Here is a 14,446-nt window from a genome sequence, read left to right as displayed (position 1 = left end):
TGGGACAGGGCACGTGTAGGAATCAACCAGTGAATGCATGGATGGGTGGAACAACTAACTGTTGTCTCTCTCTCAGTTCCTCTCTGTCTCTGAAATTCTTCAAAAAAGAAGAACTAAGTCCTTGGGCCAGTGGATGAGGATGCAGTCTGGAGCCTTGTGGGGGTACCAACCACTGTGACAAATGCAGGACACTCCATTTTGAACGCAGAGCTGCGGCCACACTCTGTGGCACTCTGTGCTGGCAAACAACTGCCACCATCGCCCTCAAGACACTTTCTCCAGACCAACCCCGTCCATGTCTCATACGGAGCCACTTCTCAATGATGTGCACAGTCACAGCCGCACAGTGACACTGTTGCTGGAAAGCGAGATATTCAAGCTGTCTGTCACTTGAGTATCTCAAACAACTCAGCAAGAGTTGGCCCAGCCACCCTAACACACGTGACACTGATATCCTCTGGCACAGCCACACACAGTCACACATGGGCCATACTCTTTCAAGCCCACGCTGTCACACTGGTCACGCAGTCACACAAAATACCGCCTGCTCTGTCACAAGTTCCCCAAGCACACAGCCGCAGACACCAGTCGCACCCGCACACATCAAGGGCAAGTTACATTCTGTCTTGTCCCTGCGGGCAGTGGCACCCACAGCATCACCGAGCGAAACACGCTTGTAGGACTCGGCAGCCTCACCATCTGCCTCTTTGTCTCTCTGTCTAGTTGTCTCTCTCTCTCTCTCTCTCTCTCACACACACACACACACACACACACACACTCACACTCACTCGCGGGGACCCAGCGGAGGAAGACTGGTGGAGGCTGCGGAGGGGAGCCGGGTTCCCGGGTCCCTGGTCAGGGCGGGGCGGCTGCCCTGCCCTCGAGCTGGCGCCCAGGACTCTGCCCGGGCCAGGGCGGCGGCTGCGGCCGGGAGGGCGACGTGGAGCGGCCACGTGGAGCTGCCCGGGGGCGGGCAGGGCGGCGAGGAGCTTGGCTCACGGCCCCGAGCGACTCCGAAGCCGCCCCCAGCTGGAGCCGCGCCGCCGCAGGTGGGTCCGAGCCCGGCCCGGGCGGGCTGCGGGTGCCGGCCGGGGACCCCCACCCCAGCCGGGCCGCGGGGTCCGGGCGGCCCCTGGCCTCTCGGCGTGGGTGTTGCAGGCGCAGCCCCGCTGCATCCCCGCGGCTCCCGCGGCCGCTGCCGAGGCCCTGGCCTCCCGGGAGAGCAGGTGGAGGAGGGAGCGGGAGGCCTGGCCACCTCCCCCCCGCGCGAGGAGGAGGTTCTCCCGGCGCTTTCCCTGCGGCTGTCTCCGCGGTCGCCCCGACTGCGCCCGGGAGAAGGGCCCCGGCAGGAGTCTCACCCGCATTTGACAGATGACGAAAAGGGGACCGGGAGGCTGGAAGCTGCAGGATGGAGCCCCGCTCCCAGGCGGGGGACCCTGTGGCTGTCATGGCCATGGCCACTCGCGTTTTCTTCGGCTGCGGCTGGGGGTGGGGGGCGTGGGTGGGAGGTGGTCTGGGGGGGTGGGAGGCGGTGCTGGGAGGCACCAGAGAGGTGAGCTAAGGGAGAAGGTTCAGTCCCGAATAACCTCGGGGCAGACTTAGCCCGCAGTGGAATGGATGCCCTGGGAGGTGCTGGGCTCGCGTCCTGGAAAGTCAAGCGGAGGCTGAATGGCCTTTGACAGGGACGCCGTGGAGGAAGCTTTCGCACCGGATGGGAAGTTATGCAAGGTGAAAGGCCCCTGCCACATCCTGGAGTCTCTGAGCCGCTCAAGGAGCATCCCACGGCCGCCAGGCATGTCACCCGCGTTCCCCGCGGCCTCCTCCCCATGCCCCTGGGGGACAGCGGCTGCTCTGTGACAGGCCTTTTGCGGCCGACTTGGAAGTCAGGCAGCATCATTTTATCTACTCATTAGCACTGGGTCGTTAAGTCCAGCTCCTATACAAGGAAAGGTGCATTAGCCTTGAGCTTCTGTGGCACAGTGTCGAAGAATCCGTAGTCTTGCTTTTCAAACCGGCTCAGTTGGCTTCCCGAGTGAGTAGTTCGGTGAGGGGTGCATCCCCTCTGTGTCGGAACTGCTGCTACCACAAGAGGTATTTGTTCTCTGCTAGAAGACAACTGCTAGCCGATGACATACATGTGAAGCCTGAGTGATAGGTTTTGACAGCTCTGAGAGATTTAAATTACTCCAGAGCCTCCTGTTGGCCTAGGTCCCGGCAGCAAACAGATGGGGAGGAGAACGCAAATGGAGAGTTTTCAGATGGGGAGACCAGGATGGTGGGTCTGTGTGTAGCTACTGCAGAGCAGTCGGGAAAACTTCTGGAAGGAAAAAGGCCAGGCCTTGGGTTCTCCATATCTTGGAACCTTGACCACACACCCCCATGAGGGGCTGCAGGGGGAGAACCTGAAACACAGAAGTCACAGCTAGAGAGCTGCAGAGCCTGGATTTGAAGTTAGACAGCCTGAGCTCGGGACCCCCAACTCTGGGGCTATGCCCTCTATTTCTTAGCAATGTTGTTTTTCTCTGTCTTTCTCTTAATCATTGTTTTAACACTGGTGTTTTTTCCAATTTGTGCATTTACAAGCTTTAAGGAAAAAGAGTAATTCTACTTTATATTAATTTATCAGGTTGCGCCTCACGTATAGTAGGTGCTTAATAAATAAGAGGGAAATGAATACCATGTATTGTTATTCTACGAACTTATGTTTATACTTTCTTTCCCTACGGATGTTCGCCCTCCTGGTCTTTGCCACTGAAGGCCTTAACTCCTGCTGGTGCTTCCCATGGTGTCCCTTGTGGCCTCCAGCTCCATGGTCCGTACCGTTTGGCATTCTCCTTCTGGCTCGCTGGCCCTGTCAGCCATAATGTACCCTCCTTCCATCTAGGAGCCTGTACCCCTCAGCTCACCCCTGCACCCCGACCCCTCAAACCAGTAGCACTGAATACAAAGAACTGAGTGAGGCAGCCATTCTCCTAGACCCTCCTTCAGCCACTGCTTCCCGATGGCACAGGCGCTCTGTGGGCAGGGCCCTCTCTGTAATCCTCCTGCATCAGGCACATATATGCATTCTTGGATTTCCACCCAGTCTCCTTGGGGTTTCTACGGAGATTCTGTCTTCAAGCCCCTGCTGAGGCCTAGCTGGTGGTGAGCTTTTCCCTACTGAGAACCCAGGGAGCCCTGAGCCCTAGCTGCATTTCCCCCTGTCCGCTATCATTTGTCTCCTTATGGTATCTTTCATGACACGGAAGTTTAACTTTTTAAAAAGATTTCATTTATTTACTCATTAGAGAGAGGGGAAGGGAGGGAGAAAGAGCAGGAGAAAGTATAAATGTATGAGAGATGCATTGATTGGTGCCTCTCACACACCCCCAACTGGGGAACCTAGGCTGCAAACCAGGCATGTGCCCTGACTAGGAATTGAACCTGCAATCTTTCGGTTTGCAGGCCAGCACTCAATCCACTGAGCCACACCCAGAAGTTTAAACTTTTGACGTGCTCAAATCTGTCCATTTAGCCTTTAAAACTTATGAGTTTGAAAATTTTACCATGTTTAGTGGCTCCATCACATAACAAGATTTGCTTAGCCATTGCCTAAGTGTTCCTCCAAGCTGTTTTCATTTCTTCGATGAATTAATAGCATAGCTATCAGTACTCTTATACCTAACTTCCTTTCCAATTATATTCTTCTTTATGTGATTCCCAGAATGATATTGTTGGATCACTTTCACAGCAATTAAACACTTTTGCAGATTGCTCTCTAGAAACAGCTAAGGTTTATAATTCCTCAAACGGTGTATGTTAATATTTACTGGTTCTTTAATTTCTTTAATGATTATTGGACTAAAAAATTTGCTATTTTTTTGCATCAGTTTTGCTTTTAGGTTTTTCTGGGAAATTGGCTCTATCTGCTAAGTTTTCAAATTTCTTCTATTTCTGTAGTTGTGTTCCCATTTTCATTCCTAATATTGTTCTTTTTTTTCTTTTTTCTCCCCCCTTTATTCTCCTCTGCCCTGCACACCCACTCCCACCCACTTCCCCCCCTTCAGTTCATGTCCATGATGGGTTGCACACACAAATTCTTTGGCCTCTACATTTCCTATGCTATTCTTAACCTCCCCCTGTCTATTTTCTACCTACCATTTATGCTTCTTATTCTCTGTACCTTCCCCCCTCTCTCCCCCTCCCCCACCAATAACCCTCCATGTGATCTCCATTTCTGTGGTTCTGTTCCTGCTTAGTTTGCCTTTGTTTTTGTTTTAGGTTCAGTTGTTAATAACTGTGAGCCTATTCATATCTTTGATCTTCTTTTACTTGGATAAGTCAATTTAACATATAATACGGGCTGGATAATGATTAACTCCTTTAACTTGACTTTATCTGGGAAGCACTTTTTCTGCCCTTCCATTTTAAATGATAGCTTTGCTGGATAGAGCCATCTTGGGTGTAGGTTTGCCTTTCATGACTTGGAATACTTCTTTCCAGCCCCTTCTTGCCTGTAAGTTCTCTTTTGAGAAATCAGCTGACAGTCTTATGGGCACTCCTTTGTAGGTAACTCTCTCCTTTATTCTTCCTGCTTTTAAGATTCTCTCCTTTACAGGAATTAGTATAAAGGACACATGGACAACAACTAAGGGGGGGTGGAAATGGGAGGGAGGTGGGGAGCACGTTGGGGGGTGGGCTGGGATGGGAGTAAAAGAATACTGTACTTGAAAAATAATTAAATAAAAAAAATTAAAAAAAGATTCTCTCCTTATCTTTCATCTCAGCTAGTGTAATTATGATGTGCCTTGGTGTGTTCTTCCTTGGATCCAACTTCTTTGGGACTCTCTGAGCTTCTTGGACTTCCTAAAAGTGTATTTCCTTTGCTAGATTGGGGAAGTTTTCCTTCATCATTTTTTCAAATAAGTTTTCAATTTCTTGCTCTTCCTCTCTCTTTCTGGCACCCCTATGATTTGGATGTTGGAATGTTTAAAGTTGTCCTGGAGGTTCCTAAGCCTCTCCTCATTTTTCTGAACTCTTGTTTCTTCATTCTGTTCTGGCTGACTGTTTATTTCTTCCTTCTGCTCCAAACTGTTGATTTGAATCCCGGTTTCTGTCCCAACACCGTTGGTTCCCTGTACATTTTCCTTTATTTCACTTTTCATAGCCTTCATTTTTTCCTCTAATTTGCTACCATATTCAACCAGTACTGTGAGCATCCTGATTACCAGTGTTTTGAACTGTGCATATGATAGGTTGGCTACCTCTTCATTGCTTAGTTGTATTTTTTTCTGAAGCTTTAATCTGTTCTTTCATTTGGGCATTATTTATTTATGGTTCTCAGCGTGCCTGTTACCTGGTAAGGGGTGGGGCCTTAGGTTTTCACCAGAGCAGGGCAACCCCTAATATTGTTTTTTGTGTCTTTTTACTTTGTTCTTAATGAAAATTGTCAGAACTTTGTCTCTTTTATTAGAAACACCATTGTTTGGCTTTGTTGCTCCTCTCTTTTGTATTTTTCATTTCTGCTTTCATTATTTCCTTTCTCTTAATTTCTTTAAATTTATCCTGTTTTACCAGCTTCTTGAGTTGAAAGCTTAACTCATGAGCTTTAGCTTTTATTCTACTGTAAACTTTTAAGTCAATCCACTTTTCCTCCAATACTGCTCTAGCCATGTGTCTTGTTTTTATGCATATTTACCAATATTATCCGATTCTAAGTAGATAACAAGTTCCATTATCTTCTTTGATCCATATGGAAGTGTGCCTTTTGAATTTCTCTATATATGAAAATTTTCACACCATTCTAGTTGATTTCTAATGTAATTGCATCTTAGGTATGTAACATAGTGTAAGCCTGATTCTTCGATATTCATTGATCCATACTCTGGCATATGACTTGTAGGTTTTGATAAATATTCCACGTTTTGAGAAGACTGTGTATCTGCTAAGTTATTGAGGTGGGGTTCTCTATTAGTCCATTAGCTCACGGTTATTGAATGTTTTATTCAATCTTCTACATTCTTACTAATTTTTAGTTGGCTTAGTTACTGAATGAGATACATTAAACTCTCCCACCATACTGGCTGATTAGATTTTTCTCCTCCTAGTAATGGTGGGTTTTCTTTTTAAAGACTTTATTTTTCCTTAGGGCAGTTTTAAGCTCACAGCAAAATTGAGAAGCAGGCACAGTGACTTCTCATTTCAGCCCGTACCCACACATGCATAACTTCCTCATTACCATCTTCCCCGCCACCTGGGACATGAGGCCCTGGTGAACCTGTCTGGACCATAATCCTCCGAAGCCTACAGTCTGCCTTAGTGTTCACTTCTGGTGTTGTATGTGCTATGCATTAGACAATGTGTAATGACGTGTACTCGCCATTAAAGTCTCATGCAGAATCTTTTCATGGCCCTAAAAATCTGTACCCTGCTCATTCATCCCTTCCACCCCCAACCCTTAACAACTAGTGTTGCTTTTTATTATCTCCATAGTTTTGCCTTTTTCCAAATGTCATATAGTTAGAATCATACAGCATATGGCCTTTTCAGATTGGCTTCTTTCACTTAGTTGTATGCATTTACGGTTCCTTCATGTCTTTTCTTGGCTTGAGAGGTCATTTCTTTTCAAGCTGATTGATATTCTGTTATCTGAATAGACCACAGTTTATTTATCCATCCACTTATCTATTCATTTATTGGAGGACATCTTGATTGCTTCCAAGTTTTGGTAATTATGAATAAAGCTGCTATAAATATCTGCATGCGGGTTTTTGTGGGGACATTAGTTTTCAGCTCCTTTGGGTAAATACCAAGGAGCACAATTGCTGGGTTATACAGTAAGAATATGTTCAGTTTTGAATGAAATTGCCTAAGTGGCTTCCAAAGTGGCTGTATCATTTTGCATTCCCACAGCAGTGAGTGAGAGTTCCTGGTTTCCCATGTCCTTGGTAGCAATTGGTGTCCTCCATGTCCTGGATTTGGCCATTCTAATAGCTGTACAGTCTTTTTTTTTTTTTTTTTTTTGGGGGTCGTTCTCTTTTGGTTGGCTGCAGGAGGTCTCCCGCAGAATGGTTTTTGCTGTGCCAGGCTGACGATACCAGACACTCTGAGGTGTTATTAGATACATCCAAGTTCAGAATTGTTTCTTCCTAGGGGATTAAACTTTTGTGCATTTTGTAATGAAACTCTTTTATCTCTATAACACTTTTCTTCCTAAATTCTAGTTTAATGATGTCATTAAAGCTACACCAGCCCTGGCTGGTATAGCTCAGTGGATTGAGCACTGGCCTGCTAACTAAAGGGTCACTGGTTCAATTCCAGGTTAGGGCACATGCCTGGGTTGTGGGCCTGGTCCCCAGCATGGGCCTACAAGAGGCAACCACACATTGATATTTCTCTCCCACTCTTTCTCCCTCTCTAAAAATAAATAAATAAAAGCTTAAAAAAAACAAGCTACACTAGCTTTCTCTGTCTACTATTGCTTTATATATCCTTCTTCCTTTTTTTTCTTTCAACCTGAGTCTTTATTTTTTCAGTTAGTCTCTTGAAAATTGCATATAATTATTTTTGTTTTACATACATTTTGGTGATTTTATTTCTTAACTAATGAGTGTATACAATTTATATTTATTGTGATTACTGATCTATTTGAATCTATTTGCCACATTATTTTGCTTTCTATTTGCCTTCCTTTTTACTTTTTATTTTTTTAGTTTCTTTCTTCTCTTTTTCTGACTTCCTCTGCATTTACTTTTTTTAATTTAAAAAAGATTTTATTTATTTTCAGAGAGAGGAGAAGGGAGGAGAAAGAGTGGGAGAAAAACATCCACTATGGTTGCCTCTCATGTGCCCCCACACCAGACCTGGCCTGCAACCCAGGCATGTGCCCTGACTGGGAATCGAACCAGGGACCCTTTGGTTTGCAGGACAGCACTCGATGCACTGAGATACACCACCCAGGGTGAATTGATTTTTAAAAATTTCATTCATTTTATTCTATGCTGGTTTGAGGTCATGTATTCAATTCTATTTTTTTTATTTTAGTGATTATCCTTAAAATGTTTACATGTTTATTTAACAAAGTTGATTGGTATGTCTATTCTCTTCCCAAACAACCATCATCACCTTATATCTTATTGTAGTCTAATAGTGTAGTGCACTGCACCTTTTTTGCCTCATATATTAACGTAATTACCATAGTTTGGGACCCTAACAGGATCGTGTTTCTTTTTTCTGAAATAGATCCTTTAGAATTTTTCTAAGAATTCAAAATGAGAATTTTATTTTTTTAAAATCTTTATTGCATTTTTCCATTACCATTTAGTCCCCTTATACCCACCCACCCACCCCCAGAATTTTTTAAATGAAGGAATGTTGGTGGTAAGTCCTCTAATTTATTTAAAATTGTTTTTGTTCCACCCAATTTCTGAAAGATAATTTCACTGAGACTAGAATTCTAGAATGGCAATTTCCCTGCCCCTCCCCCAACAAATTAAAATACTGTACTACTACTATTACCATACTGGCATCACTGTCACTGCTGAAAAGTCAGCTGTCGATCCTCCTTTTTAGGTGACTTGTCTTTTCTGACTGCCGTTAAGGCCATCTCTTTTTCTCGGTGTTCTCTGGTTTCACAAAAGCTCTAGGCATGTGTTTCTGTTCATGTAATTTGCCTGGGAGCTTCCTGGGGCTGGAGCTTCCTGGGCTGGAGTATCAGCATTTTTCCAACATACTGGAAAAATCTCAACTGTTACCTCTTCAAGTACCACTTCTACCCAATTTTCTCTATCATCTCCTCCATCCTCCATGCCACCTCAACTTTAAAAAATACTTTGTGTGTCTTTAATTCAGTGCACTTGTGGAGGTTCAGAACTAGGTACTTCTGTGATATGCCGATTGTTTTAAGCTAGAGGCCAACTTCAGCTTCAGCTCAGGACAAACTCTGCCCTCTGGTGACGGCCTGGAAGGATCTGAATGAGGGACCTGGCTCACAGTGGGAGAGTATCCGAGATAACCTCTTTTGACCTATGTACTGGGCAGGATGAACTTCTGATTACCGAACACCTGCTCTTCTTTCCTGCAAGGACCCTTTGAAGCCCCAACATGTATTACCTCCTCCCTAGCTCCGAATGTTCTATATGCCTGATCTCACTTTCTTTCTCTGAAACTCCCTTGCATGTGGGGTCTCTGACTGTCTCATGTATGTGAAATTCCCATATATATATGTATATACATATGTGTGTTTGTATTAAGATATTTGTTTATTTATTTTTAGAGAGAGAGGAAAGGAGGAAGAAAGAAACGGAGAGAAACATGGATATGTGAAAGAGAGAGTTGCCTCTCACATGCCCCCAACTGGGGCCTGGCCCCCAACCCAGGCATATGCCGTGACTGGGATTTGAACCTGGGACCTTTTGCTTTACAAGCCGGTGCGCAATCCATGGAGCTACACCAGCCAGGGCTGTATATATTAAATTTGGTTATTTTCTCTTGCTAGTCTGTCTCATGTCTATTTGATTATTAGACCAGCTAGAAGAACTAGAGAGTAGCGGAAGTTTTGTTCCTCCCCCACAGACTGTGTTCTGGATAATATATTCACATCTATTTTCCATTTCATTAATTCTCACATCATCTGTTTAACCACTCATTGCATTTTTTAAATCAATCTTTCCTTTCTATTTGTATAAGTTATATTTGGTTCATTTTCAAATCTACTGGTTGTTCTAATGCTGTTATTCCTTTCCCATAGTTTAAACCTTCTCTTTAATTTCTTAAAACATATTAAATATTCTTTATATTCTGTGTGTGATAATTACAATATCCTTAGTCTTTGCAAATCTGGTTTGGCCTGTTCTTATTTAGCTGGCTCTTATTCACAGTGTCTTATCTCCTTGTATATTTATGACTTTTGGCTGTGAGTTCATGCACCTTGAAACTTTACCTATGGAATTTCTTTGAGCCCTGGATTGGAGTTGTGTTCTATCAGACAAGGTGTACATTTTTTTTCTGTCAGTCAGCTGGGGGTACTATCAACCAGGTACCACTTCAAAATAAATGACCCGCTCTAGTTTCTTGAACCACAAAGGTAGCGCTCACTTGGCCCCAAACCCACACTGGAGCAGGCTTATTACAAATTCTCAGGGAACATATTTGTCTCCTTTCTACCCAGCACCAAAAGTCAAAATAAGCATGACTCTGTGATGCTCTTCTTCAGGGTAAATTTACTTTCTGTTCACCCTTAGGCGAAATTTGAATCGTTTGAATCCCAGCTTTACGAGGGGAATCTCCTATTAGTCTCCTCCCACTGCTTCCGTCCAGGCCTTCCCCCTGGTCTCTATTGCACCCAAACTGATAGCTCCAAGTTCACTGGGGTTTGGTTTGCTGGATACTCTTGAGGTGAAAGCCGACTTCAAGCTGACTTTTCCATGGGATTACTGATTTCAGTGTGCTTTAGTACTGAAAATTTCTTATTTTCTTGCCAGCTCATTGCATTTGAAAAGATACTTTCTATTTTTATCCAGCTCTGGAGTTACTTGCACTGGAACATTTAGGAGCATTCTCCCAGTCATGGAGGCCTGGCTGTTTTTCTAGGCCCCTCTTTTACTGAAGGGTGTCCACTGGGGTGGGACCTCCGAGGGTTCCCAGTTACTATGGAGCTCTCAGTTCCAGCGGCCTCCCTGGCGTGCACCCAAGACCTGGTCTCCTCCCCTGGGCGCTACGACTAAAGCGCACGGACCTAGGCTGCCAGCCAATGTTCGCAAACCCCTTTGGGGCAGCTGTGGCTTCAGCACCCATTTAGCCTCTGGGGACTGTGGACCAACTGTGTAGACTCAGGATATCCTTTGCGGTCCGCATATGCATAGAAAACTGCAAACAGTTTCTGGGACTCTCAGTAGCTTCACCTTCCTGGGGACTTCCATGTTTTGCAGCTGCTTCCTCGGGGCAGCTCTGCTGGCCCAGTGATGGCCAGGCTCCCACGTGTATCTTCCCGTCAACCAGATGCTCCCTGCTCTTTCGCGTCTCTCAGGAAGCAGATGCGCACCCTCGCAGTGGTTCTGAACGTTGTCAGGGTCACGGAACTCTTTCAGACTCTGCTCACATCTCTGGACCTTTCTCCAGGGAAATTCAGTGCCAGCCCACTGTAGGGCACGGTGTCCAAGGGCTCCTCATCCTCTGCCCAGCCCATGCACACAGTGATTGGTCTACCTAGAGGTGGGCGCAGAGTCTCAGGCCTCAGCTTTGCTGGGCGTCTGCTCCCTCAGGAACTCACATGGTGTGTACACAGCCCGAGACTGAGCAGAAAGCCTCACACTCCGTGGTCTTGACCGAGCCGCTCTCTATTTGGCTGTTTTCATATAATCAAGGGCCTGTGTTGCCAGTGGGCCTACGCAAGGTAGGTATAAGGGGAAGTTTTTGTTTTTTCCTTCGTATTGGCAACCGATTTCCTGTTTGTATTTGGTAAAAAGCAGCTCCTGGGCCGCTGCTGGCTTGACCCTGGTTTATTGTGTTTTCAATCCCCTACCTGAGTTTAGGCCTATTTCAAGGAGTCTGAACCTCGTTTGATTTGCTCTTTGGTGAGATTTTAATAAATGCTAACTAACAGGATGCCTCTCTGTTTAAGTCTTGGTCTTTTTGTGACTCTGCACTTCCAATTTGGCCTTTTTCTTGACCTCTCTGAGCTAGCATCCGTCTGTAAACCCAGTGGACGAACCTGGATCAGACATAACCAGGCTCCCTGTGAGCACCCCGGGGGCTGCAGGGCAAGAGGAACGGGCTGTGGGGAGGGGCTCTGGCCACAGCGCCACCTCCGCCAGAGCAGGCCTCTGTGCGTGTCACACACTGGATCTGGAGTAAAGTTTATTTTGAGCAGAGCTCCGCAGGGATCACTGATGTCCCTGTGTCCTCGCCTGGGCTGCAGGTGGAGGCAGGGAGAGACGTTCCTGTGTGACCCACTGGTCCCCACTCTGTGGCAGACACCTCCCCCCTGACTCCCTAACTCTGGTCTTAGGAAAGATGTTACTTGCTCCAGTCCCAGGAAAGATGCTACCTCCGACAATGAGACTGTTAGTGCTACTGCTGCTGCCCCTGAGTCGGGCTGCCCCCAAGGATGGAACCACGAGGTAACAGGATTCAGAGGTTGGGGCCATGGGTGGGGAGCGAGGAGCCTTTGGAGAGTCGGAGGCTGTGGTGGGACCCTTGGGGGGCAGGCTAGGGTGTACCCTCCTAACCTCTGTGACCCTTCCCGCCACCCTCCACCTCTCTGCCTTGAGCCTGTTAGAGTGCCCCACAAGAAGTGGACATGCAGTGAGTGTTCGCTGGATGCATTTGGAGCTCAGGCGTTCCAGTGAGGTGTGGAGCTCAGGGGAGAAGCTGTGATCCGGGCAGGGGCTGCATCCTCTTATGGGGACCTATCTGAGTGTGGGAGCTCCGAAGGGTGGTTAGCACGTCATCTCCACTTCCTTTGACTGTTTTTCTTGAGCCTGTGCAGTGTGCATGCTGGGTGGGGTGGGGGACGGACACGGAACAGCAAGGGCTGGCAGCGGTGACCCAAGTTGCTGCAGCAGCTTTTGCCAGCTCGCTGCTGTCACAGGTCTGGATTGCCTTGGGCAAACAGGTAGCCTTGCTCAGAACCGAGAGCCAAGACTGACCAAGAGACCCTGAGCAGATTGAAGCTCCAAAACCAACATGCATGCCCTCAGCCTGGGGGACTGAAGAGTCCAGTCTGTGCCATGGTGTCAGTCAGCTCACTATCGAAGTGGCCGTGCCACTGAGCTTGGCCAGACACCCGCCCCTTGGGGTCAGCGTCAGAGCAGAACTGCTGCCTCTCACTGCGCTGTTGTCTTGGGTCTCCAACTTGTATCATTAGCTGTGGCCTCATCCGGCCTCTATCTGACCGGATGTTTTATGGGGGTTTTCCCTTCCCACTCAGTTAGGAGTCTGCAAACACAGAGTCCAAAGGAGGAAGGTTCTGCTTCTGGGGACGCCAGAAGGGCCTCCTCCCCATAAGGTCTGGGAAAGAGAACTCTGCCAGGAGTTTGGGGGAGGAAAGCCAGCACGCTGGGCCCTTAGCGAGGCTCTTGGTAAGTCCGGTCCTTCCCCCTGCTTCAGGCTGGACCCCGAGGTGCAGCAGCAGCCCCTTCCCAACCCCTTCCAGCCAGGCCAGGAGCAGCTCCGGTGAGTAGCCTGGGCGGGGGGCCTGAGAGTGAGGCTGGAGGCGGCGGGCCAGCCTCTCGTGGGCTGACCTGCCACTTTTCATCAGACTCCTACAGAGCTACCTAAAGGGACTGAAGAGGATGGAAGAGGACCCGGAGCACATGACCCGGGAGCAGGGTAAGGGCTGGGCTGAGGGGCCTGGTAGACGGGCGGCTCAGGGTGGCCAGAGCTGGGGCTGACTGTGGGCTGCCCTGTCACCTCCTGCCTCCTCCACCTAACGCCCCTTCTGACCTGGCTTCTTTCCCTTAGTCCTGCTCTACCTCTTTGCCCTCCATGACTATGACCAGAGCGGACAGCTGGATGGCCTGGAGCTCTTGTCCATGTTGACAGCAGCTCTGGCCCCTGGAGCTGCTGACTCTCCTACCACCAACCCAGTAAGCCCCGCTGGGTGGGGACCCTCTCCCTCCCCCCAGAGACCAACGCCCTGGGGCTTTGGTCCTTTTCATCATGACTCATGTGGTGAATCCCCAGGAAAGCTCAAAGCCTGCATGATGCGAGTGGGGGTCAGCAGTCGCTGGGAGGGTCAGGGCTCTGGGAGACCCCTCTGGGCACTGTGGACCCCACAGCAACGGTGCACTCCCACAGGTGATCCTGATGGTGGATGAGGTACTGGAGACCCAGGACCTGAACGGGGATGGGCTCCTGACACCTGCAGAGATCATCAACTTTCCAGGAGAGGCCTTGACACGCTCGGAGCCACAAGACGTGGGCAGACAGTCCCTGTTGGCTAAAAGCCCATCAAGACAAGAAGCACAGGAAGTCCTGGGTCTCAGAGAAGAAGCTGGGGGACAGGTGGAGGCCAGACAGGAGTCCTGGGAGCCTGTACAGGAGGCTGGAGGAAAAGCCCCAAGCCCTGGAGGGGAGGCTGGGGGACAGGCAGAAGCCAGGGACACTGGAAAGGAAGCAGATGGGCTTCTGGGAAAAACGCTGGGGTCTCAGAACGCCCCAGAGGATTTTGAGGTTCATGCTATACAACTGGAGAATGATGAGATATGAACCTTGAGGATCCAGGTTTGTGCCCCTAGAAGTCTCAGCACCAGAACATAAGTTCCAAAGGGTGGGGTGTGTATGTTGGGATAAGGACCACCTCTGTGCCCCCTTCCTGGCCTCATTACGTGGCAGGTCTTTCTGTGCAGCTCATGGAGACCCTAAGTTGAGGGCTGAATAAAGGAATGAAAAAACTCATCCCCCTGAGCCATCTGTCTACTGGTCCAGCCTGGCCTCCTGGGGAGCAGGGGTGCAGCTTTCCTGGCGT

The 14,446-nt window shown here is 48.1% G+C and overlaps 2 protein-coding genes across 3 annotated transcripts; one reads left to right on the top strand and one right to left on the bottom strand.

Annotated features, from left to right (window-relative positions):
* The first annotated feature begins 843 nt into the window (after nucleotides 1–843).
* CGREF1 (cell growth regulator with EF-hand domain 1) lies at nucleotides 844–14,370 on the top strand. 2 transcript variants are annotated; one of them, XM_037146690.2, is made up of 6 exons: nucleotides 844–1,049; nucleotides 11,987–12,098; nucleotides 13,087–13,152; nucleotides 13,238–13,308; nucleotides 13,441–13,565; nucleotides 13,777–14,370. In XM_037146690.2, the coding sequence occupies exons 2-6, from the start codon at nucleotides 11,992–11,994 to the stop codon at nucleotides 14,185–14,187; spliced, it is 780 nt and encodes a 259-aa protein (XP_037002585.2). In that variant the 5' UTR covers nucleotides 844–1,049; nucleotides 11,987–11,991; the 3' UTR covers nucleotides 14,188–14,370. The 2 variants fall into 2 exon arrangements, with proteins under 2 accessions (XP_037002585.2, XP_037002586.2); XM_037146691.2 differs by lacking the exon at nucleotides 844–1,049 and adding an exon at nucleotides 9,277–9,407.
* On the bottom strand, nucleotides 856–1,455 carry LOC128627697 (cuticle collagen 19-like). The gene is made up of 2 exons (XM_053666992.1): nucleotides 1,359–1,455; nucleotides 856–1,211 (listed from the first exon to the last, which is right to left on the bottom strand). Exons 1-2 carry the CDS (start codon nucleotides 1,453–1,455, stop codon nucleotides 856–858), a joined length of 453 nt encoding a protein of 150 aa, XP_053522967.1.
* Nucleotides 14,371–14,446: the final 76 nt, after the last annotated feature.

The sequence above is a fragment of the Artibeus jamaicensis genome, unplaced genomic scaffold (genome assembly GCF_021234435.1).
Source record: "Artibeus jamaicensis isolate MK-2021 breed Jamaican fruit bat unplaced genomic scaffold, CSHL_Jam_final contig_465, whole genome shotgun sequence".
Taxonomy (NCBI): Eukaryota; Metazoa; Chordata; class Mammalia; order Chiroptera; family Phyllostomidae; genus Artibeus; species Artibeus jamaicensis.
Note: the sequence above shows the minus strand (reverse complement) of the source record. Positions and strands in the feature narration are given on the sequence as shown.

What these genes read in the sequence shown, in the direction of transcription:
- LOC128627697 (XM_053666992.1), bottom strand. Translation starts at nt 1,455, where the DNA reads ATGGCCATGACAGCCACAGGGTCCCCCGCCTGGGAGCGGGGCTCCATC. An exon ending in TCGTCATCTGTCAAATGCGG is followed by an intron (nt 1,212 to 1,358) that starts GTGAGACTCCTG and finishes CTCTCCCGGGAG; the next exon opens with GCCAGGGCCTCGGCAGCGGC.
- CGREF1 (XM_037146690.2), top strand. Translation starts at nt 11,992, where the DNA reads ATGTTACTTGCTCCAGTCCCAGGAAAGATGCTACCTCCGACAATGAGA. An exon ending in CCCAAGGATGGAACCACGAG is followed by an intron (nt 12,099 to 13,086) that starts GTAACAGGATTC and finishes CCCCTGCTTCAG; the next exon opens with GCTGGACCCCGAGGTGCAGC. An exon ending in GCACATGACCCGGGAGCAGG is followed by an intron (nt 13,309 to 13,440) that starts GTAAGGGCTGGG and finishes TCTTTCCCTTAG; the next exon opens with TCCTGCTCTACCTCTTTGCC.